Source organism: Micromys minutus (assembly GCF_963924665.1).
Source record: "Micromys minutus genome assembly, chromosome: 8".
Lineage (NCBI taxonomy): Eukaryota > Metazoa > Chordata > Mammalia > Rodentia > Muridae > Micromys > Micromys minutus.
In genome coordinates, this window is record NC_137977.1 from 44,702,437 (window position 1) to 44,724,964 (window position 22,528).

At 38.5% G+C, this 22,528-nt stretch overlaps 1 protein-coding gene across 1 annotated transcript in view; it reads left to right on the forward strand.

Annotated features, from left to right (window-relative positions):
- ADAMTS19 (ADAM metallopeptidase with thrombospondin type 1 motif 19) overlaps positions 1–22,528 on the forward strand; it is a gene marked incomplete at both ends in the record, with an annotated part of 182,712 nt that overhangs the window by 97,367 nt on the left and 62,817 nt on the right. Inside the window, 5 exons of the mRNA XM_080920449.1 lie at positions 2,596–2,736; positions 4,882–5,032; positions 13,203–13,304; positions 18,580–18,710; positions 19,719–19,891. Coding sequence (XP_080776575.1) covers positions 2,596–2,736; positions 4,882–5,032; positions 13,203–13,304; positions 18,580–18,710; positions 19,719–19,891 — 698 coding nt within the window. The remainder of the gene's footprint in view (positions 1–2,595; positions 2,737–4,881; positions 5,033–13,202; positions 13,305–18,579; positions 18,711–19,718; positions 19,892–22,528) is intronic.

Here is a 22,528-nt window from a genome sequence, read left to right on the forward strand (position 1 = left end):
ATGTGGTAATACAGAGCCAATTCAAAGACATTCATGAAAAATGGAAATATTATTCACTAGTGAGTAATTTTTTGTTCTGACAGTGAGTAGTTAAATTGTGATCACACAGAACAACTTTGATTAAAATTCTAACTTAGTATTTTAAGATACAGTATAAATGTTCTCATAAGTTTTTATTACAAGACTTTATTTGGATGTAGAACAAAGCCAGAGGCAATAGAACATTGTACTGCTATGTCATTGTTCGAAACTTTACACATATCAAACAAATCTTTCTCTTTCTGCTTCTCCAATATTATCCCTTTTTCGTGGGTCATTACATTAACATCCTAAATTTAAGAGTTAATTACTATAAAAAATTGTCTTTAAAAAGTGATTCTACTTGAGCTGTAGAGTGTGACTTCTAGGTACCAGAGATTTATGGATCCTAAACATTCCTTGTGCTCAAGAATTTTTAAAATACGAATTGAAAGTATATAATAAACCATAGGAAGAATTAGTCTTCACAAAGTCCTATGGTAAGATAAGGTCATAGACAAGTAGACAAGGGGGAAGCAAGTCCAAGATTTTGGAAATAAACTGCAGAAACCTTAAATCTTAATTAGAATCTGGTTGGGCACAAAGCCTGAAGACACCTTGGGTGTGGAGGGGGGGGCGGTGGAGTGTACAGTGCCCAGTGTGTGATGGTTGCAGCCTTGTAAACCACATGCCACCTCATTCTTTCTTTCCGACTGTAGGCAAGGCCTCACCAGCCAAATATGCAATTAGTTCTGAACCATAGGGTTACTTATGAGGTGGTAAAAAGCCCTTATGTTCATCTCATCAGGGATGTTTGTGTTCACTCTGTGTCATGTTCAGTGATTGCTTACTGCAGAGACTGCCATGACTTTTCTTGCTCTTAAGAGTGAGACATATGTGGCACATAGTGGGTACAGACACATCTTGTCTCCAAGTTCTTAGGTGTCTGGCCTGTGGAGGCATAGCTTCTGTAGACATTCCCTGTTTCCATATGATTACGGGGGAGAGCGAGGATCAAGAATTGATTTCAATGCTGACTGCCCATTTCATGTTCTTAGAGGTAAAGCTTGTGGAGTGTGTTGTTACTGTGGAGGGTCTCAATCTTCATGCTCCTGGGAATAAGAACTGTGGAACAGATACTTATTGTAAAAATTCCCTAGCACTGTGTTCTTAGAAGTTAATACTGTGGTGCTGAGTCACTGTGGAAGTTTTCTGTTCCCAGGCTCTAGTGGGGAGTCTTGTGAAACCCATTATGTATGACTGTCACTTTTTTCTCTGTCTCTCTCTGTCTCTCCCTGTTGCTCTCTGTCTCTCTCTATTTCTCTCTCTCTTCCTTTACCACATCCATCTCCTCCTCTTCTTCCTTTGTTGTTGGCTTGTTTATTTCTAGAAAGGATTCCCATAAGAAGCGTTCAGTGTCTTGTTTACCTTAACATTTTATATTAAGGCAGAAAAGAGGCAAGGTCCTCATATGGTAGGTAGATAGATCGTAGGAAGTGATAAATCATAGTGACTTGCAAGAAAGTAAGATACATAGCTGAAAAATTTTCCGGGTATTGGCAATAAATGAAATGGCAAAAGATGAAGGGCTGAGGTCTCCATTGAGGTCATCTGGAAACTACCATGACAAGAGATAAGGAGGCAGATGAGTGCTGAAGTCCCCTTTTATTGTAAAGTTGAAGCACACGAGAGATGGCCAGGAAACAGACCTGGATAAGACCCAGGAGGAACGTCATACACACTGTCTCCATTGTCTAGTAAGAATGTTTTATGTTCTCATCTAGGTGGCTGTAGGTAGGGAAAAGAGACAGCAGTGGAGAGAAGTATGTAGGAACTGGACTGGGCAAGAGCGTTTTGCAAACACAGTGCTTGTTTGGGATTAGGAGGTGCAAGTGTTGCTGTGGTGATAATTTGGCATACAGTAGCTACCTAAATCATAAGAAAGCACCAGAGGAAAGACTAGAAGTCTAAATGGAAGTTTTAAAGAGGAAAAACTCCAGTTAGGTTCTATCAAATATGGTTCTAAATCATTTACTTAGAGTCAAGCCAAATATAAAGGGGCTTTCCTTAAACGGACAGATTTATGATTCAGCAGAAAAGATAACAGTGGCCAACAAGTTTTCCAAGAGGTATTTTTGTTATTTAAAGTGTATGGGAGAAGATGGAGTTGTGAAGCAAATGAGGAAAATGTTCACCTTGGTTTTAGAATCCAATGAGATTGAGTGAAAATTTTATATTTTTATTCATATGAATACAATGAAAGAAATATGTATTCAGATCAGTTCCTTATATGTATGTAAGCATGCATTTTGAAGATATGTTTGAGAAAGTGTTTTTTATCAAAATATATTTTTATATTAAATTTGGATGATAAAGTTTTAAAATTCTCAATTTAAAATACAATCTTATTTTTGAACTAATTTTTTCAAAACTAAGCTTTCCATTACTTGTTTTGACTAGAATACCAATGTAGTAATGAAAGAGATAAAAATACCATTTTTAATGATATTCTTTCTTTGTCAGTATTTTTCTTTCTCTGTAACGGCATTTTCCTTTTTCAATCATCTTTCACATCAGCATGGGCATCAACCATGACAATGACCACCCATCCTGTGCTGACGGTCTTCATATCATGTCTGGCGAATGGATCAAAGGACAAAATCTTGGTGATGTTTCATGGTCCAGGTGCAGCACGGAAGATTTGGAAAGATTTCTCAGGTACTCGCGCCATTAATTATTCTTTTCCATTGTGAACATTTATGTTCCTGCTGACTCTGTTAACAAGTCAAAACAACGTGATAAGGAAGACTGGCCACCACTGTAGGAACAGAGCAGTTGATTCTGATCCTCTTTAATTGAGTAACAGTATGAGCTCAAACACATAGACTAACTCATCTCTTTTCAGTTCTCATATTTCTCAGACTAAAGGATGCACAGGATGATCTGAGAGTTAGAAAACTGCTATAATCATGAACCATCTGTTACCAAATGTCACCTGATGTCTCTGAATGTAGTTGCCTCTTCAGTGTTACCCAGTAGAAACAGAATCATCGTGAATCCCATAATATATCTGTTAGCACATGGAATGTCTTAACCAGTAGTTCTCAGCCTTACCAGTGCTTGGACCGTTTAATACAGTTCCTCATTACTGTGGTGACCCCCAACCATAAAATTATTTTGTTGCCACTTCACAACTGTAATTTTGCTACTGTCAATGAATTGTAGTGTGAATATCTGATATGCAGGACACCTGCTGTGTAACCTCCAAAGGGGTCAGGACTCACTTCACTTAAAGCCCTATTTATACTTGTGGTACTTCCAGACTGCAATAGTTTTTCACTCATCTCTGGCCTATAGGACACCTTAGTCTTCTTGTACACAGCCATCAAGAGTAACAGCATCTATCTTGCCAGGGAGAGAAAATAAACAGTATGGTTGCTGGTTTTCTTTTTGCTGTAAAGTACTTGTACTTTGCCTATGCTTTTGACAAAGGATCAGGTAAAAGACGACATGGTATGTGAAACAGTAAGCTTATGCTCTCCATAAATCTAAAAACAGAAATCCACAAATGCCTAGCTAGTTAAATAACCACAACGATGAACTCTATTCATTTATCCATATTCTTTACATAGGTGATTCTATTTTATGCATTAGATGTTAAGGGATGGCTAAATATAATGTTTATTTGGGGTTGGCCATATATGCATGGGTGTATGGTCATCCACAGGATCAGTAGCCATGCCCCCAAAGGAGCATAACTCTCCCTCCCTCATTAGCTATTAGTAGTAGCTGGTAGTGGTCCCATCCATGCAGGTCCTTCCCCATCCATGCAGGAATTATGATTGGCTTCATTTTGTGTGGGTCTTATCCAGGAAACCTTTCCAGGTGTAAATGGTTCCTCGAAACATCTATATCGTGCCCAGAAAGCAGGAGTTCACGGCCCTCAACTGATTGCTGACTCCTAACTCCTTTTTTTTGAAGCTGTCCAAAGCTTGGGTCATGTAAAGTTGATAAGTTGTTACAGAACTACTTAGAGCTGATGACTCAGAATTATTTAAATTTGGCACTTGGACACTGCTTTAGCTACTTCTCTAGGGATCTAGGGGCATTTGGAAGAAGATAGTGATGGATCGATATGATCAATATACATTCTATGAAGGTACAAAACTTTCAAAGGATTAAAAACTTTATTTAAAATATATGCTGTTTATTGTGTAACTGCATCTCAATTCTAAACTTGGTTCAGTAGGGGTTGTACCTGCTTTTTGTCATGACAGCTCAGGATGCCACTCAAAGCATCAGTAACTCAGGAATGCTAGCAACGGCCTCATCAGTGGCACCTCGTAGCCTGTTCTGGAAGAGCATGCATAATGTGCATGGCTGTCTTTGCACGTCAGGACTATGATTAAATGAAATCTCATATCAAACATGGAAGCTGTATCCCAATGTCAAGTACAGATACGTTCTGAATATCACTATTCCTTAGAAATATTATTTATTTAAATCCCCATTGTAGGCAGATATCATATAATGTTTTGGAACAAGTTTCTCTTGCCTCTGAGCTAGTTAATATTTCTTAGAAATGCATAAAATCATGCACTGATTCCTATTGACAGTGTTTATACTCAAATTTATTCTGCTAACTTGAATAGTACTGTTATTAGGATTATCTTAGATGGTTATAAATAAAGTATTTTCATATCCAGAAATCATTTTAAAGTATTCAATGGCAGAGCTATGAAGTATTTTGTTAAATAATAAAATTTAATTTTATTATGAAACTGTTTCTTCTTACTAATAAGCATAATGACTGTTTGCATTAAATTCAAATTAAATAAAAATATTGTATCTGCGCATGAACAGGTCAAAGGCCAGCAGCTGTTTGTTGCATACAGATCCGCAGAGTCTCAGTTCTGTACTGGTTCCCTCGAAACTGCCAGGGACGGCGTACACTGCAGATGAACAGTGCCAGATTCTCTTTGGACCTTTGGCTTCTTTTTGTCAAGAGATGCAGGTAAGGGTGACAAGCAGCCATTTTTGATCTCTCACATTTGTTGTCTAGAGTAACTCATCAGTGGAAGAGGTGACCTTAATTTAATGATGAACCTCAAAGAAATGTTTATGAGGAGAAAAAAAGGGCAATTCAACCCAACTCTACAGTCTTCCTGAGGGCAACGTGATACTCCCTTGCCTGTCTTCCCTACCTCTGTCCCACCTTATTTGATGCACTGACCACACAGGCTTATACCACTAACTGTCTTCTTTGTACTTTGGAAGAGAAAGCAATAAGACATGGGTATTTTAAAAATGTCAACACCAACAAAAAAGAATACGTCAGAGAAAAGAGACCCAGAATTTTCTAGTTAAAACACACACACACACACACACACACACACACACATATACTCAAGTTAGACAAGTATTTATGTTATGCTAGAAAAACTCTTCTATTTTAAATGTTAAGCTTGTAATTGTTGACTGGGCAAAATGTAATAAATGCTATATGGTTATGTAGTTGGTAGAAGAGCCATCCATCCTTAAACAAAAAGTGGTAAAAATAATTTCTTATAGAAACAAGATGTTGGGAGGGAGTCTTTAACTAGGTGCTCACGTCCACAGTAGCACTGCCTTCTACCTTTCCTTTTCCATTTGCTTAGTTCATATTGTTACTTGTCACAAACTCGCTTTGATTGCTATATTTTTTTAAATCTCAGAATGTCTAATTGCTTAGGAGAGCCTTTTAAAAATACAAAGTCTGTTGCTCAATATTGTAAGTATTTTACATTAAACATTGCTCAAATAAATTTCTTAAATTTTGAAGTATCCAGAAATTTTTCTCCTTTTCTTCTCAGGTTTTACACACACACACACACACACACACACACACACACACACACACACACACACACCTCTTGACCTGTTGCTTTTTTAGCTTCTACTGTGATGTTTCCTTGTTGAAATGTCTGCTCTAACCCAGGACTAGGCTGGAATCACATGTTTTTAATTAAGGAGCTAAGAAATACAGGGCTCATCATCAGGAGGGCTTCTGTTGTAACTCCAGCCTCCTGTGCTGGTTCCTTAACCACACACAGCATATAAGGGAGTGAACATTGAACCGCTGTAGTTCGGCTTTATTGGCAAAAAGAGTTGGCCAGTCTCCGGTGGTTTACTGAGCTCAGCTTTAGGGTTGGAAATGTAAGCACTGAATATTTTCCAGTCTACATAAATATAAGGTTGGAGAATAGAAACACGTAACATGTAGCCACATACGTGCATTCATATATGCAAATCTACCACATTGTGAACCACAAAACAGGGTTACAGAGTCTCCTTACACATCTATGTGTGGTTTAAGCGGTAACTAAACTGTGCTGTCCTGTGCACAGCTATTCTTCTCACTGTCCTTGGTTGTATGTAGAGAGAAAGTATACCTTTGCTCCTGCTCACTTTTAAATTAGTAAATTTCCCTTCATCTGAAAATGCCAGTTCACATAGAAATATACTTCTACTCCATAGGGTGTTTGCCGGGCCTTTGCTTTCTCACCATCGGAAAGGTGTTTCCTTCTCTTCTGTGCCTATACTTCTCACGAATTCCTGTCTCTTTGGTAGGAAGTGAGTAGTCAATATTTCCCTTAGCACATTGCTGTCTTTCCACATAATGACCTTATTAAACATGTGGAGACTAGGGTGGCCTCATGTGTTCCTTAGCATTTTCCCTGCTTTTCAGTATTCTCATTCATAAATTCAGATTTAGTAATCCCGCTTCATTTAGCTTCAGGCTTGCTGAGTCTCTTATGTGATTTATTTACCTTGTATTATATATATATATATTTTTTTTTTCAGTAAAAGGTGGGTCTTTATTGAGTTCTCTGTTGTCTCTTTCTTTCAATGAAAAGTTGATCTCCATTGGAACCCCTTTGTCTCTTCCTAGAACCTGTCACACAGACATTTCTTGTACCTCACTGAATATGTTTCTGAAGCCAGATTAAAGTGTTAAAACTGCCACTATTTCTCATGCGAGGCTTCAGTGGTTTCATTTGTCTTTGGAAAGTATCATATTTGATGAGCTCTTCTCAGATGACTAGTATCTAATTGTGGAGTAGAAATTAATCTTACATTTTAAAGCAAAGGTAAGCACTGTATGTCCTGGGGAGTTAGCTGCTGGAATCATACATTAAAATCTTAGAGGAGTATGGCCATGTGTATTTGTTCATGTATATTCTATGGCTGTCATTGAATTACAATGGTAGCATTAAACAGAGGCCATATGACCCCAAAGCATGAAATACATACTTAGTACTTTTTAGAAAAAAAAAAAGCATCCTGGCCCTGGCCCTGTTGTCAGACTAGATCTTGTTATGGTCCACAAAACAGAATGACGTTTGGTATTGGTCCTCACACCACCTTTTATTACTTTTCTTCTCTTTCTCACAGTTAATTAAGTTAATTAGATTTAAACCAGAAGGTTTGCATCGAGTACCATGAATCAGGTTTCCTCTTCTTAGGTGGCGTTTGTAATGTGGTCGGTGTATTGCCCAGTGTCAGTAACAGACATATTCCTTGAGTCCCCTTCCCTCTAGGGTTACATCTTTAGTGGTAGCAGCAGTGACCACCCAGGTTCTGCATCTAGGGTGACATGTTTCACTGTCCTTCCAGCCTCCGATGCCAGGCTATGATCAAGAGCAGTGCTACAGCCAAAACTGTAAAGGGAGCTAATTCTTCATGCGATGTGCTTTTCAGTTTTGGGTTTCCTCCTCAGAGCACTGGGAACATGCATTCTGAAAATTGAATGCATCATCCTTGGGGTGTGGGGAGCTTTTTATTTATTTACTTATTTATTCTTAATTCTAACTCCAAACCTTCTCTCTTGCAAATATAAACATTTGGCTCTTCTTCTTTTCATGAAGACTTCACTTCTTAGATTCTGGTGATTATATCAATTTCTTACTTGACTTCATTTTTTTTCATAATTGACGTGTTCAGCCAGACAGTCCTTTTGCAGCTTTTTGCTTTATAAACTGCTATACATGCTCTGCGTTTTCCTTCCAAACTTTCCTATACATCTGTCTCTAGAAATCCTGAAGCACAGGAGGAGTGAAAACAGAGACAGAGAGAAAGGCAAGCTCACTGTGCTCACGGTGGTACCACTGTCTGGGATAGGGAGTGTTTCCCAGATGCAAGTGAGCTGGGTGCTCAGTGCTGCCTGTCAGGAGATGAAGCTTCACAGCTGAAGACTAGCAACTGTTGACTGCTGCCTTCTGCTGTCTGCTTGGTCAGGTTTCCACTCATTTTCTTGGGCTTTCTACATAGCCTGGCTTCTCAGTGCTCAGCTAGGATATCATACACCAATTTTTTATGAAAGGGACATCACATAGACGTGTCCTTTGTACACCTTTTTTTGGCTAATTAATAATAGTTTCTAATTTTTCTCTCCCCATCTCCTCCCTTCCTCCCTTCTTACCTTCTTTTCTTCCTTCCTTTATTTCTTCTTTAATCATTTTTTACAGTCCCAACTTTATTCCCTTGCTGGTACACCCTTCTCCAACTGTCCCACATCCCACAACTCCCTTGCCCCTGTCACCAAGAGGATGTCTCCACTCCCTACTCCACCAGACCTCCCCACTCCCTGGGGCCCCAAGTGTCTCAGGGTTAGGTGCGTCTTCTCTGACTGAGTCCAGACCTGTCAGTCCTCTGCTGTATATGTGTTGGAGGCCTCATGTCAGCTCCTGCATGCTGCCTGGTTGGTGGCCCAGTGTCTGAGAGAACCTGGGGGTCCAGATTAGTTGAGACTGCTGGTCTTCCTATAGGGTCTCCCTCTTCCTTAGCTTCTTTCTGCTTTTTCTTAATTCAACCACAGGGGTCACCAGCTTCTGTCCATTGGTTGGGACAAAAGATGTGCATCTGACTCTTTCAGCGGTTTGTTGGGCCTTTTGGACGGCAGTCATAATAGGCCCTTGTTTGTAAGCACACCATAGAATCAGTAATAATGTTAGACCTTGGGCTTTCCCCCTGAGCTGGATCTAAATTTGGGGCTATTACTGGATCTTCTTTTCCTCAGTTTTGTCCCTGCAATTTGTTCAGACAGGAACAATTCTGGGTCAGAGTTTTTGACTGTGGGATGGCATTCCCATTCCTCTACTTGATGATGTCTTTTCACTGGAGGTGGGCTCTATAAGTTTCCTCTCTCCACTGTAGGGGATTTCATCTCAGGTCCCTCTCTTTGAGTCCTGAAGAGTCTTCTCCCAGGTCTCTGGTACATTCTAGAGGGTCCCCTCACCTCCTGCCTTCTGAGGTGCCTGTTTCCCTTTGTATACATATTTATTCAATGGTAAAAAGATTTGTGCTTGCTTGAATGGAATTGGATGGCAACTTTAGCTTAGTTCAGTAATTTAGATCATCTAGATCTATGGGGTTTTTGTTTGATTATTTGTTTGGGGGAGTATGTGTTCCTGTTCTGTTTGTGCTTGACTACAGAAGCTATTATATTGACTCACTGTTTTCTTTGCTGTATTTTGTTTCTTGAAAGAAAACCGTCACTGTTCATTTGGGTTTTTATTGTAGGCATTTCACCAGTTTCAAAGGATCATATGCTGAGATTTTTAACAAAGCAGTGTGTTGGCCAGCCTAAGACTCAGCTGAAAAAGGAGCTTGCAACCAAGCTGAGGATGCTCATCTCAGTCTTTAGTACCCACCTGTGGAAGGAGAGAACCAGCTCCCATGTGTATGCTGGTCTCCTGCCTCAGACAGATAAATGAAGGGTATTTTAAAAAAATAAAAATAAAAAATCAATTACAGAAATGTTGACATGTTTCATGTGAATATATAGTACACAGATTTAAAAGTAATTCCTGGGCCTGGTTATATAATTCTCTAATATTAAACTTAGAAAAAAAGCACCTGATCATTGTGTATTAAATTCTTATTGATTGTTCTCTTCAGTATATATTTAAATATAAACTTAAAATAGAGCAATCACTAAAATTTCTTGTTCATAAACTTTCAGTTTAATAGAGACATCCATCCTATGTTGAGCTTAGGAGGGTGGCCTCTCATTCTTACTTCTAGAGAGTTTGTGTGAGCTAAGAGACCAGGTTCTTAAAATGATTTATGTGTGGACCAGAAGTGTTTTTCATAGGAAGGGCAACCAATCAATTTTGATTTTTCTGGTGCTAGTATACTAACACACTCTGTGACTGAAAAGATTTTTTAAACACAATTTCACAAATAGGCTGTATTTGTAATAATAAGTGGAGATACTAAGATTGTATTTTAGAGGAAAACCATTTAAAAGCAAGTAGTTACATGACTAAGGGTGAACTACTACTTGAATTATATGACTTCTAATCATTTATTTTGACAAATGATGAAAAGATTTTAAAGGAACTACTTGCTACAAAGAAAAATTTATGATATTTAAACGTAGAGAACTTACTTCCCATTTAAATGTATAATAGAGTGTATGTGTATAAACCTATGAAAGCATATCTGTAATAAATAAATTACATTATGTGTTTGAAAGAACATTTTGTCATTTTAAAAGATTAAACACAAATATTGCTGGGTTGTATATTCGTGATTAGATGTTCCATGCACGTTCTTTGAGGTATTAAAAGATTTTTAACTGAAATACTAAGAGATCTTCTACCACCAAGTTTAAAATTTTGACTGGTGGCTGTGTAACCCAGAGAATGCTTTGTCAGAATGTTCCACCTCCCTTCCCCTATTCCTTAAAAATGCCAAAGTATAACACAGCACTAACCTCATACATCTGACACACTCCACTTTCAACAGTCTGTTTCAATCCTTCACTTGCTTTGGAGAGGTCAGCTTGAAGTGAATTGGCACTCTTTAGAAGACTGAGACTATAGGTTACTGAACATATATCTCTAGACCTATGGAACACAAAGTATCCAAGAGGCTCGGTCTGTGTGATTTATTATCCTGGTCATGCTTATCTTGAAGAGCTGCCAGCTTCCCTGTTCTCAGTGCTTCCAGTGGGAATTGATTAGAACACCTGCTGTTCAGAGGAGCTAAGCTCCAATGGTGGAAGGTCTGAATTTGGACCACCAACAGTGCTCAGCAATGTGGGGAGATTGTGGATTTGCTCTTTAGTTGACTGTAGAACCTAAGTAAATTTTTTTATTAGAACACAAATAAACTTCATTGAGTGGAAGTAAAGCCATCCTTTGGTGGGAATACAGCATTTGACTGTCTAATTACAAGAAAAAAAAAGTCTTAAAAAGAATGTGAGAAGGTAAAATAATTAGGAACTAAAGTTATAAAGCCTGAACTTTGTATGAATGAATCTATAAACAACATTTGGGGGTTTTCAGGAACCTAAAGCCGCACAAAGCATCAAGATTATTCAGATTCTCAAAGCAGTCTCCTACATGAATTTTTGGGAAAGAGTTACACAAGGGTTAGAATAAATCATATTCAAAATAAAAGTAAGATATATTTGCACACAATATTTTGATGTGACGATATTTTTTGAAAGGAAAAAAAAATAAACAGCTTGCCCTTTCTCTTAGTGTACTAGAAGTTTAGGAAATCACAAACAGTTCAGAAGTTTAACTCCTAAATACAGAAAAACAACAGTTTAGGAGTTCTGATGAGTTAGCATTAGATTCACAATGACTTTGTTTGAAGTATTAGTTTAAATATGTCTACCAGTATCTTTAGAACTCTAATTATATGTTAAGCACAATCTGGGGTCATTCAATCTGTTCTGTACACAATCTTCTGAGTGACCCCCTGGAAATAACTTTATAGGTATCAGTCTTCAGGTCATGGGTAATGGTATCCCTTTTTTTATTTATGTGAAATGTTTAGTCCTGTCGGGTTCTTTCCCAACTCCTTTGGAATAAAAGATACAGATATGTATTACATGTACACAGGCAGTATACAGTGTTAATTACCCTCTTCATCAGTTTCTTCACTGTTCTTCCTCACCAGTCTTTTCCATTCATCATCTTTCAATTGAATTGGGAAGACTTCTCTCTGCATCTGTGATGTATTTGACATTTAGATGGGGGTTGCTTTGAATTTAGAGATTGCAGAAGACAACCATTTTCACAGTAGTCATCCTGCCAGTCCATGCACAGAGAGAGGTGTTTCTGTATTACTGATACTTTGTAGGAACATCCAGATTGGGAGTAGGAAAGTAGAAAGCTGGGAGGGAAGAGAGTGAGTTCACACTCAATGTGGCTGTGCACCAGAGGGAAGTTCTGTGTGTCTTTGTGAATGGACCATGAGTCACCCAACACAGAAGGGATCAAATCTCTAAAAGAACCTTTGGGTAAGGTAAGAGAAAGCGAGAACAGGGTGGCATCTGGGATGCAGCTGGAGGGGGGTCCATGGGAAGAGGAATTAAATTCTTGCTCCTTAGTAGGAACAGATGGAGGAATGTCTGTGGTTAGGGCTAAGCCCACATGTTTGATAGTGGGAAGATAAGAGGTAATCGTTATTCTTCAGTTTCCTTAGTCTTTTAATGTTTCCCTGGACTTCCCCTGAGACTCTTCCTATTCTCTCCATTTCTTTAGGATTATTTTATTCACACCATGTCTAGCTACATAAGATTACTTTTCATTGAAAGTTTTACATTCCAAAATTCTGGCAGGTATTCATAATCAGTAAAAAAAAAAGTGACTGATAATGATTGAGAGGTATTTCCATAGAATCATGTATGGGTCAAACTGTGTGCATTAATTGTGAGGTCTAAGCATAAAGGAAGGTATATGCATGAAGAGGTGTTAGAAAAGAGGTGCCGAATGAGGACAAGTAGAAACCCATAAGGGCTTGGGTGAGGTTTCAGTAGTGGAGCGCCGATTTAGCATGCTTAAGACCATGACTCACAGAGCAAAAGTAGAAAAATAAAATCAAAATTCTATTCTTTCAGCCTGTTAGTTTTTCTGTTATTAGCTTCATAATTTTATGTATCCTTCCACAATTACCAAATGATTTTTAAGATTGAAATTGAAATAAATTAAACAGAATTTCCATGGTTACATACAAAGTTGTATATTCCCTATAAACAGTCTGTGCACTGTTTTCATTTATATCTATTATTAGGAAAGGTAAAGCATATTTTCACTGAAATACATCCTTATTGCTTCACGACAACTCAACTCACTGACCTAAACTCAGAGCCTGTCGTTACTTCTGACGTCATGTTCTATTTGCAGCATGTCATCTGTGCTGGTCTGTGGTGCAGGGTGGAGGGGGAAGCAGAATGCAGGACCAAGCTTGACCCACCAATGGATGGGACTAACTGCGACTCCGGCAAGGTGAGTGCCTTATGTTGCCCAGAGTAAGTAGGGATAGTGCATGCACCGGAACGCAATTTTCTCCTGACGGCTACAAACACATCTGTCTCAGTATCAGCCGGATTACTCCAGCAACTTAAAGTGCTAATATTTAAATCTCTCCTTAATTGTCGTTTATATTTTTCATATGCTGATTAGTTTTGTTAATATTAAGGTGCATATTTTTTTTCTTGTTATTGAGCACTATAATGCTCAAAGTCGAGTATAAATACCACTTTCCTCCCAAAGTGAGCCCAGTGGTCTTTTATTACTCAAACACACAGAAATAAACACAGAAAATAAGATCATGAAATAACATCATTTCTCCGAGCACCAATAAATTCTTATATATATATATATGCATTTTTTTTTTCCTTACGAGTTCAGCTATCACAGAACCTGGCTTATAATTTTCTTTCTGTGGCTGCTGTTGTATTTGTCTGGTTTTTGGTTCAGGAATTATACTAGCTTCATAAGAATTCAGGAGTGATTCTTTGTTTTCTACTGTATGCAATTATTCGAGGATGTTAATGCTAGTTCTTCTTTGAAGGTCTGGCAGATTACCTGAGGGGTTCATTTTGTTGTTGTTGCTGTTGTTTTTGTTTGTTTCGTTTGGGAGGAGATTTTTAAAATTATTCACTTTATCTTGATTAGATTTTGGTAGGTCATATGTATCTAGAATTTCATTCATTTCTTTTAGATATTCAGATTTTTTAAACATCAACACCCATCACATTATTTCAAAAAAAAAATAGAAATTTGATGGCACTACCACTAACATCAAAAACCTGGAGAGGTCTTATATAAATAATATAATGTCATACCTAAAGCTTTCGAAAAGTTCTGTCAAAAAAAACAGGTTTCCCACAATGCCCTCTGAGGGAAAAGCGCAGGCTGACTGTAGATATGACTGTATGCACATAGCATGTTTTTTACACCATTAGAAAACAATTAGAAAGTGGTATAGAAAATGAACTATTTTATTCAGGCCCGTTCCTTGGTGAGGTGTTACTGACAGTGGGTTGTTGGTAAGGAAAGGAGAACCTTTGTTTTGTGAAGATATGAAGATATGGCCATTCAGATGTTTGGCAAGGATGGTCCCACACTGATGGGTTATTCAAGAACAAAAAAATAAATATATAAATAAAAATAAAAAATAAGAAAGCAAAAAAAATAATAAAATAAAAGAAAGAAAAAAAAAGAGCCCCAAGAACACCGGAAGCTGGGAGGAGGACACAATTACAAGGATATGAGGGAGCTGCAGAGGGGGATGGGAGGTGGGTATGAGCATATTTCATTGTATTTATGTATGTATTGAATTCTCAAACATATATTCTTAACCATTTGTAAGGGAAGAAGAGTTGGTGGATAACATTATGAACCAATGATGAATTGATACAGACTCGAACTTCTGAAATTTCTTTAAAGAGAAAAACCTTGGGAGCAAGTAGAAGTGTTTCACTTTCGATAAGAAGTGACCTGCTGAAGGACACTTCTGTGAAATATCAGTCAGTTGTTCATAGACCATGCTGAATCTTTTTCTATGAGATTAACTGGGGAATGAAGCTTGGGCCCTGTTTTATTTATTTCTCCAATTGTACACAGAAGAACAACAGTGTGTGCTTATCAGAGCATCTTATGACATTACCCCGCATAACTTCTTGCTTGAATCATAAACCTCTGTAAGAGCAATGCATGTTCTTCATCCTAAATACATGATGCAGAATCACAGAGGGATTCCTGAACATCCTGCCAGGAGCTGTCTGGTCTTATTCACCTCTTCCTTTTTATAATCTGAATTCTAAATGTGCTCGCTATAATAGTTTTCTTCTTATGTTGTTAGCAATAATTTACAGTCCTGAGATCCCTAAAGCAAATCTGTTCTTTCAGCCCAAACCATAGTTACTCATCAAAGGTGCAATGTTTCTTTCCCCTGTGAGAATGCTAATGATATTCTTCTGCGGGTTTTTAACACTTCACATTTGCAAGTGCATAATGAGCCTCTGACCTGTGTTCTTTCAGCACTCATGGGTCCCAGTTATGGTAGGAGCCATCAATGAGAAAACCGCCAACTTCGTTACGTTACTGCAAATCTTTAAATGCCTTCCGTAGCAATTACGGTCAGCTTGGTATGTGGTACAAAGCATTAAATAAAGCAGGGAATTTTTAAAGTTTTCTGTGCCATGGTGATGAGAATTAGTGCTGTGAGTATACTCCCTCTAAAGCTGTGTTATCGAGTCTGGAGAGGCCCCTATACAGTTCTCCTAGTCAGATGATTTTGAAGGTGGACGTGAATATGCTGTTTTAGATAACATTGTACAAAGTTAAAGAAAGGAAAAACGGTAGATTCACAGAATTTGCTCAGAGTGAAAAGAGTAGAAAGGAGGCTGACCCAGCAACTTTGCATTAGACTACATTGAAAGATTCCTTATAGTCTAGTCATTTCCCTTCCTGCATTGAGACACTTGAGATCGATGTGGCCACTCACTGCTGGAAACACTGAAGACTTCTGCACCGACAAACACCAGGTCTGTCTGCAGTGAGCTCCTCTCCTTGCCCCTTTCCCCATTTCCATAGCATGTGCTGGAGGGTGTCCTGAGAGGATGGTCCAGCTGCTTTGACATATTTCGGCCACTCGGGCAGCCCTGATTTCCTAACCTCCTAGGCAGGTCCTCGTAAACATTTGGCAATGCAGAAACACAGCCAGACATTTTAGGGCACATCCTGCCATGGAAGCAATCAATATTATGTAGTCGATTAATTTTTTTGTCAAACAAACTACGTTTGTAAGTAAGATAATTTTTGAGTATTTAAACCTGTGTAGAATTTATATCTTGAGGTTAGAAAGTAACAGACAATTGGTACTAAATTTATGGAACAAGTAACTAAGAATGCGTTATATAGTAATTTTTAAATAATTTAACTTATGTATGAGTACACTGTTGCTGTTTTCAGACACACCAGAAGAGGACATCTGATCCTGTTACAGATGGCTTTGAGCCACCATATGGTTGCTGAGAATTGAACTCAGGACCTTTGGAAGAACAGTCAGTGCTCTTACCCACTGAGCCATCTCCCCATCCCCTTTAGATAGTAACTTACTGTATAATAATTTAAGCAACATTAACCCTTTTCCTAACACAGGAAAACACAGCTTACAAGATGCAAAAGCAAGTCCCTGTCCTTTGATGCTGAGACCTGGTTGTCTCCAAGGTGACAAATTTTAGCTATCATGTTACGGTTTCTTTAAATATCACCAGTCTGTGTGTGCAGGCTGGCTTGCATATCTGTTTCCATTTTTCTTCATGTGCCAGATGTGATCTAGTTTAAATTATATACAGGCTCAATCACAGCATTTTCCAGAAGATTTCCAGTCTGCTATGAACTCTTGCCCAGCCAGCCAGTGCCAGCTTGTTGCTAAATGGGCAAGGATCTCTGATATGTACCCAGGGAAAAGTAAACACCCTCCAAGCAGGCCAGGCAGTGGGACCAACTCAAGTTTGACAGGTTTTATACTGGTATTTTTCCATGGCTGCCATAACATTATTGAGTGCTCAAAGCTAGTAGGTGATATATAAGTATTTACATTGACCGCGTTTTCCCTTTTTCTTTTCAGATTGAATATTCCCATAAAACTATAATGTACTTATTAAGAAACCTGCAATAGTGACACAGCTATGTTACTTTTCAAGGTGAAACTTAAGGCATATTAGCTCTACAAGAGGTTGAATTAGAGTTCTGACTGTATACCACAAACATACAGGAAGTGCTTAGTTATGCTTACATCAGCAGGTTTTGACCAGTGTGTTGCAGAACCTTTCACAGGGCTCACTTAGGGCCATTGGAAAATGCAGAAATCTGCATTGGGATTCAGAACTATCAATTTTATGATTGTGGCTCATCACAACTTGATGGTCACAGTATTAGAAAGGTTGAGAACCACCAGCTTAAATAGATGTTAGTTGATCGTAAGCGATATGATATATTGTTGTCTTCTAAGTTCTCTCCTCTTAAAATAGTAGAAACAATAAATTTCAATCAAGGCATTAAAATACAGGTGAATGAAGGCTTGCTTTCTGAAAACCCATTTTCAGCATCGTGATGATGGTGTTAATTCGGTGTCACGGTTACTGTGTGTAACTAAGAAGTCCTTCTGCATTGTGCTCTGTGTCACGTTCAAACTCTGCAGAACAGTCTTTATGCTGAAAAAGATTCTTCTGAACACTGTACGTGAACAAGTAGAGACTCAGAGCATTTCTGTACTTTCTTCAAAATTCTTAAAAAACTTGATGACCTTTGCCACCGCAAGCCCTCCAGGGTCAGAAGGATCGACTTTCCCAGCTAATCTTATAATTGCTGATCTAAATGGTTCAAATATTCTAACAGTTCATTCATGGTGTGATGTTGAGACCTTGCACCTGTTTCCCATCCTTATCATCTATATGATTAATTTCCCAGAGTAATTGTAGTACCTCTGTCTACCTAACTAATCGTTCCTCAATAACCACAGAAATTAGTACTCTTGCCTGCCTGTCATTCTTCAAAGACCATAGAAGTGACCCCTCTCATGGCTGTAGGTTTAGCTTCATGTAAAACACACAAGACTGAAAAATATGCACAAGGACCACATGCCTCCCTTTAGTTTTATGGTAATGCTTCCCAGTAAAAGATACTAAATTAGGTGCAGAGTTTGAAAGTAAAATGCGACTTCTATAATGCAATTGCTCAGATCTACCAAACAACTTGACTGTTTGGTGAAAGCTTGGTGTATAGTACTGGGGAGAAGTCTAAGTTTGCTGAAATGTCTCCTTCAGCCTAGTAACAGAAGGAATATTATCTCTGTTTTTTCATACTTATACATGGCTGCTTTGAAATCTGTTTTGGTTTGGGGGTTTATTTATTTTCCTCTTTTAATTAGTTTCACAGAATGTGTTAGATTTTCTCTTCTGCTTTTAAACCCCAGGCCCCCTCTCCATTGCTTCTGCCCTTTCTCCCTACCATGGTGGATTTTCTGCCCTGTCATTACCAGTCTCTGAATACTGTTTTCATGCTGTGACTGTTAATAACACCAGATCCAAGGGAGTGGGCCTTGCTGTTGTAAGTGCCAGCTAACTTTTGTCTTTTGCAGTCTTCCTATTTGGTACTTGGGCTGCCATAGCCCTAACTGACTTGCATTAATTCCAGTGACTGTGTAGACCAGTGAATGATTTTCAGTTGTGCCCTGATTTGTTCACCTAAGACATGACTTTTGGAATAGTGGTGTAAGGCTGGAGAATGCACCCGCAGGACCCCTGCACCCGAGCACTTGGCTGGAGAGTGGAGCGCGTGGAGTTCCTGTAGTCGAAGTTGCAGCTCTGGGGTCAGCAGTCGAGAGCGCAAGTGTCCTGGGTAAAGTCACAGCTCCTGGCTTGGGAGGGGGGCGTTTGGTCATCCATTTTAAAATAGCAAAGCCTTTACCACCTGTAAATCCTAATGGACAACAAAGGAAACTACTGCCTCAAATTGTTTACCCAAAATAAAACATCTCCTTTAAGAAGCAAACAGTGGTCAGGCTTTCTAACAAAGAGTAATGAAATCTACAGAAAGACACTGTCCATGACTGAGTCACATGAAATATACTCAGTGAGCAGGCTGAGCAATAGAAAAGTCCTGTAAACAGTATAAGGGCTTGCAGGAAGGCAAGAGTTTGCTGGGACATTGGAAGAGTCAAGTAAACAGTAGAAAGGCTAGGGGAAAAGCAAGAGGATACTGGGACATTGGAAGAGTCAAGTAAACAGTAGAAAAGCTAGCAGGAAGGTTAGAGGATGCTGGGCCTGAAGGCAGAATGAGAGCAGAGTTAGTGATGCTAAAAGCTAAACATAAAACAAAAGCAGAATAAAAAGCAAAAAGAGAAAGAACGGAAGTCCATGTTGGGCCCATGGACAGCTGAGGGTCATCACCAGACCCTCTCGATCGTGGTTCCTGCACCTGGAGAGAGCACTGTGGAGCGTGGGCTTCTACTCAGTATGCCTTTCTGGAGCTCAGGGCCGTAGTTCAGTTATATGCTGCTGAAAAGCATCTGAAATTTCTGAAAATATGAACTTAATAATCCTCAGAAACAACTGATGCATGAGGATGTCAGACTTTCCAGGTTGCCCTGAGTTCTGCCCATGAAATTTGTCTTCTGTTTGATCTAAACTCAGTTTGATCATTTATGAATTTTGAAAGATAAGTTTTGCACCAAAAAATGTTTCATTAGAAAAAAAATAAGCCTATGAGTTTCCTACTTTCCTCAGAGATTTGTAAGCTTTTGAAAGAAGCAGTCCAATAGGATATTTTATAAATATGGTTTTCACTTTTTAAAAGTTGGTACTTGTTGAGAAAAGGTGAAATTTATGATCTGTACTCTTTTTCTAGGCTAGGTTCTGAAGCAAGGGACTGTAATGGCCCCAGAAAACAATACAGAATATGTGAGAATCCACCTTGTCCTGCAGGTTTGCCTGGATTCAGAGACTGGCAATGTCAGGCCTATAGTGTTAGAACTTCGTACCCAAAGCATACACTTCGGTGGCACGCTGTCTTCGATGAAGGTATGGCCCCCAGCTGAGTGCCAGTTGTTTTACAGTGTTTGTGTTATTTTACAAATTAACTTATAATCATTTTTAGACTTCATTTTTGTTTCTGATTTCACTGGCCTATAGCAACCACAGAATTAAAATTGTCTATTTTAGTATCATTGTGAGCAGTGAATATGTATTCATTGAACTAACTTAAATAAAAATATGAATGTATCATGTGCTGGTAAACATTTAAAGACAGTGGGTATGTCTAACATTGCCGATAGAAACACAAAATGGGGCAGCCCCTCTGAAGATTAGTTTAGAAACCTCTGAAAGAGCTGAACACTCAGTGAGCAGTGTAGAAGTTGAATGCTTGAGCGATGGAATACTATGTAGCCAGTACTAATGTCAGATATAAATCTCGATGAATGGGTAAAGACGTCAGCCACAGAATAAATATGTCAGGCGCATGAGGTCATGTGCTGCACTGCGATCTCTGGAAATAACAGTTTGAAGTGGCAAACATTGCAGAAATGAAAATAAATGGTTGGTGCCAGACAGTGGGAGTGGTAGTAATAGGCAGTGTGGCCGGAAAAAGTAGTCTGTGTCTCAGCTGTGAGAGTTGTGTGCACACACACAGATTTGATGAGATGGCAGATTTGCACATGGTTGCCAATGTACCCTGGTTTAACTTTGTGGTTTAGTACAGCCTCAAAGGTGCAGCCTTTGAGGATCCTAACTGAGGTCATTTCCAAACTAGTTTTACCAGCTGAAATAAACCTTTAATTACTGTAACCTGAGAACTGGAAGTATATGCTGCAGTGTTAAGTCAGAATGGCAACGGTCCTCGTCAGCAATAAATGTGGGCTTGCGTGGCGGTGGCTTCTGTGGCTACATGATAGATTTTCAGGGTTACCTTTACTTCCTCTCAAGGTCACAGTGGACTGTGATTTTTCATGTTTCCTTCAGCCTGTTTGGAGCTTACACCTATCTGGATCAGGGTTCCTTTAACTCAGATTAAGCACATGAGCATACAACGAACAAACAAACAAACAAAAACAAAAAAACAAACAACAAAAAAAAACTACTGGCAAAACAGTAAACAGCATGGAGGGCAATGGGTACAGACCCTTGGTAAAAAAAAAAAAATATGTAGAATAAATTATCATGAATAAAAGCCAGAGTTCTAAAGATATGTACTATTTACAAAACCAATCCGTAAGTGCTTTAGTATTAAATTTATTAGTGATCCCTAAAATAGAATATTTTATATTTGTATATGTATTATCAACATTTTATAATACTCTTCAGCGATCAAATTAAACATATTCCTCTCCTTCCACATTTATCACTTCTTTATGCTGAAAACTGCGTGTTCTTCTGACATAGGACATGTGCGTCTCACTCCGCTCTCATAGTCTGCCTGTGGCCGTCAGCAGACTTCCATAGCGCTCATTGACTTTCTCTGTCCATCCTCTCTCTGTCTTCCTAGACTCTGACAACCACCACTCCACTCAACTTCTATGAGAAAGACTGTAATAGTCAAGTCTGAATGAGGTCATGTGATATTTATCTTTCTTGAGAGGATTATATAACAGTACATGATAATCTCAAGTTCCATTCTTCTTTTTTTTTTTCTAATGACAGGATTTCATTCATTTTAGCATTGTGGAGTACATAGCCCTTATGCAATCAGTCATTGATACATACTTTATTTATTTTCATTTCTTGATCGTAGTAAATACTGCTGCAATGTGTAGAACAGGGTGAATCCTCTGTTTCAGTGATGTAGTTTCCTTTGAAACAGTGGGCTTACTGGATCATGCAGACTTTTATTTAATTTTTCACTAAACAGCCTTACTACACACAACCAGCTAAGCATAAAAATGACCTTTCCTCCTCACTCAATTCAATACCTGCTGTCTTTAGACACTTTGATAATGGTCTTTCTTGATAGAGTGAGGTGCTCTCTAGTTGAGGTTTTTGAATTGCATATTTTTAATCATTTTTGAATATGGAGCACTTGAGTTTATCAGTATGTGTGTGATTAATAAAATACACAATAACTATCCTTCATCTCATCCTCTGGAAGCTAATGAAATATATGATTTCATAAGTTCAAATTCTAAATAAACCATGTAATATTATAACCTTACATAAAAAAAAACATATAATATAGTGGCTACATCTGTTTCTTTGGTTTCTGTATAATCCATAACCAAGGAAGGATAGCTGAATATAGGGTCTCATCGGGGTAGTAAACATTGCCTACTATAAAGAAAAGCAATTTCTGGCTTCTGTGTTCACATGTTTGCATCATGTGTGCTGAAGCACTGATGCTGTCCATGTACACTGTGCGTCTTGGGGAGGTCTGTTCCTTTAAATCAAGTCATAGCATCTTCCTGTCAAGTACTAGCATGTTTCAGGGATCACCTGCCTTGATGTCGCACCTCTCTAGGGTTTCCTGTAGGAATAAAGATAGTGAATCCAAGATTTGTGACAACTGTAAAGTTAAATCATTAAGACTGTATTGACAATATGTTACAAAAGAAAAAAAAAAACACAAAGATTTTCCCACTGGACTAACTGTTTGGAATATGAGTAGAATTTTCACGAGGACTAAGCCCTTTCAACTCACGTATCTGGCTTGCCTCTGTCTTCAAAGAA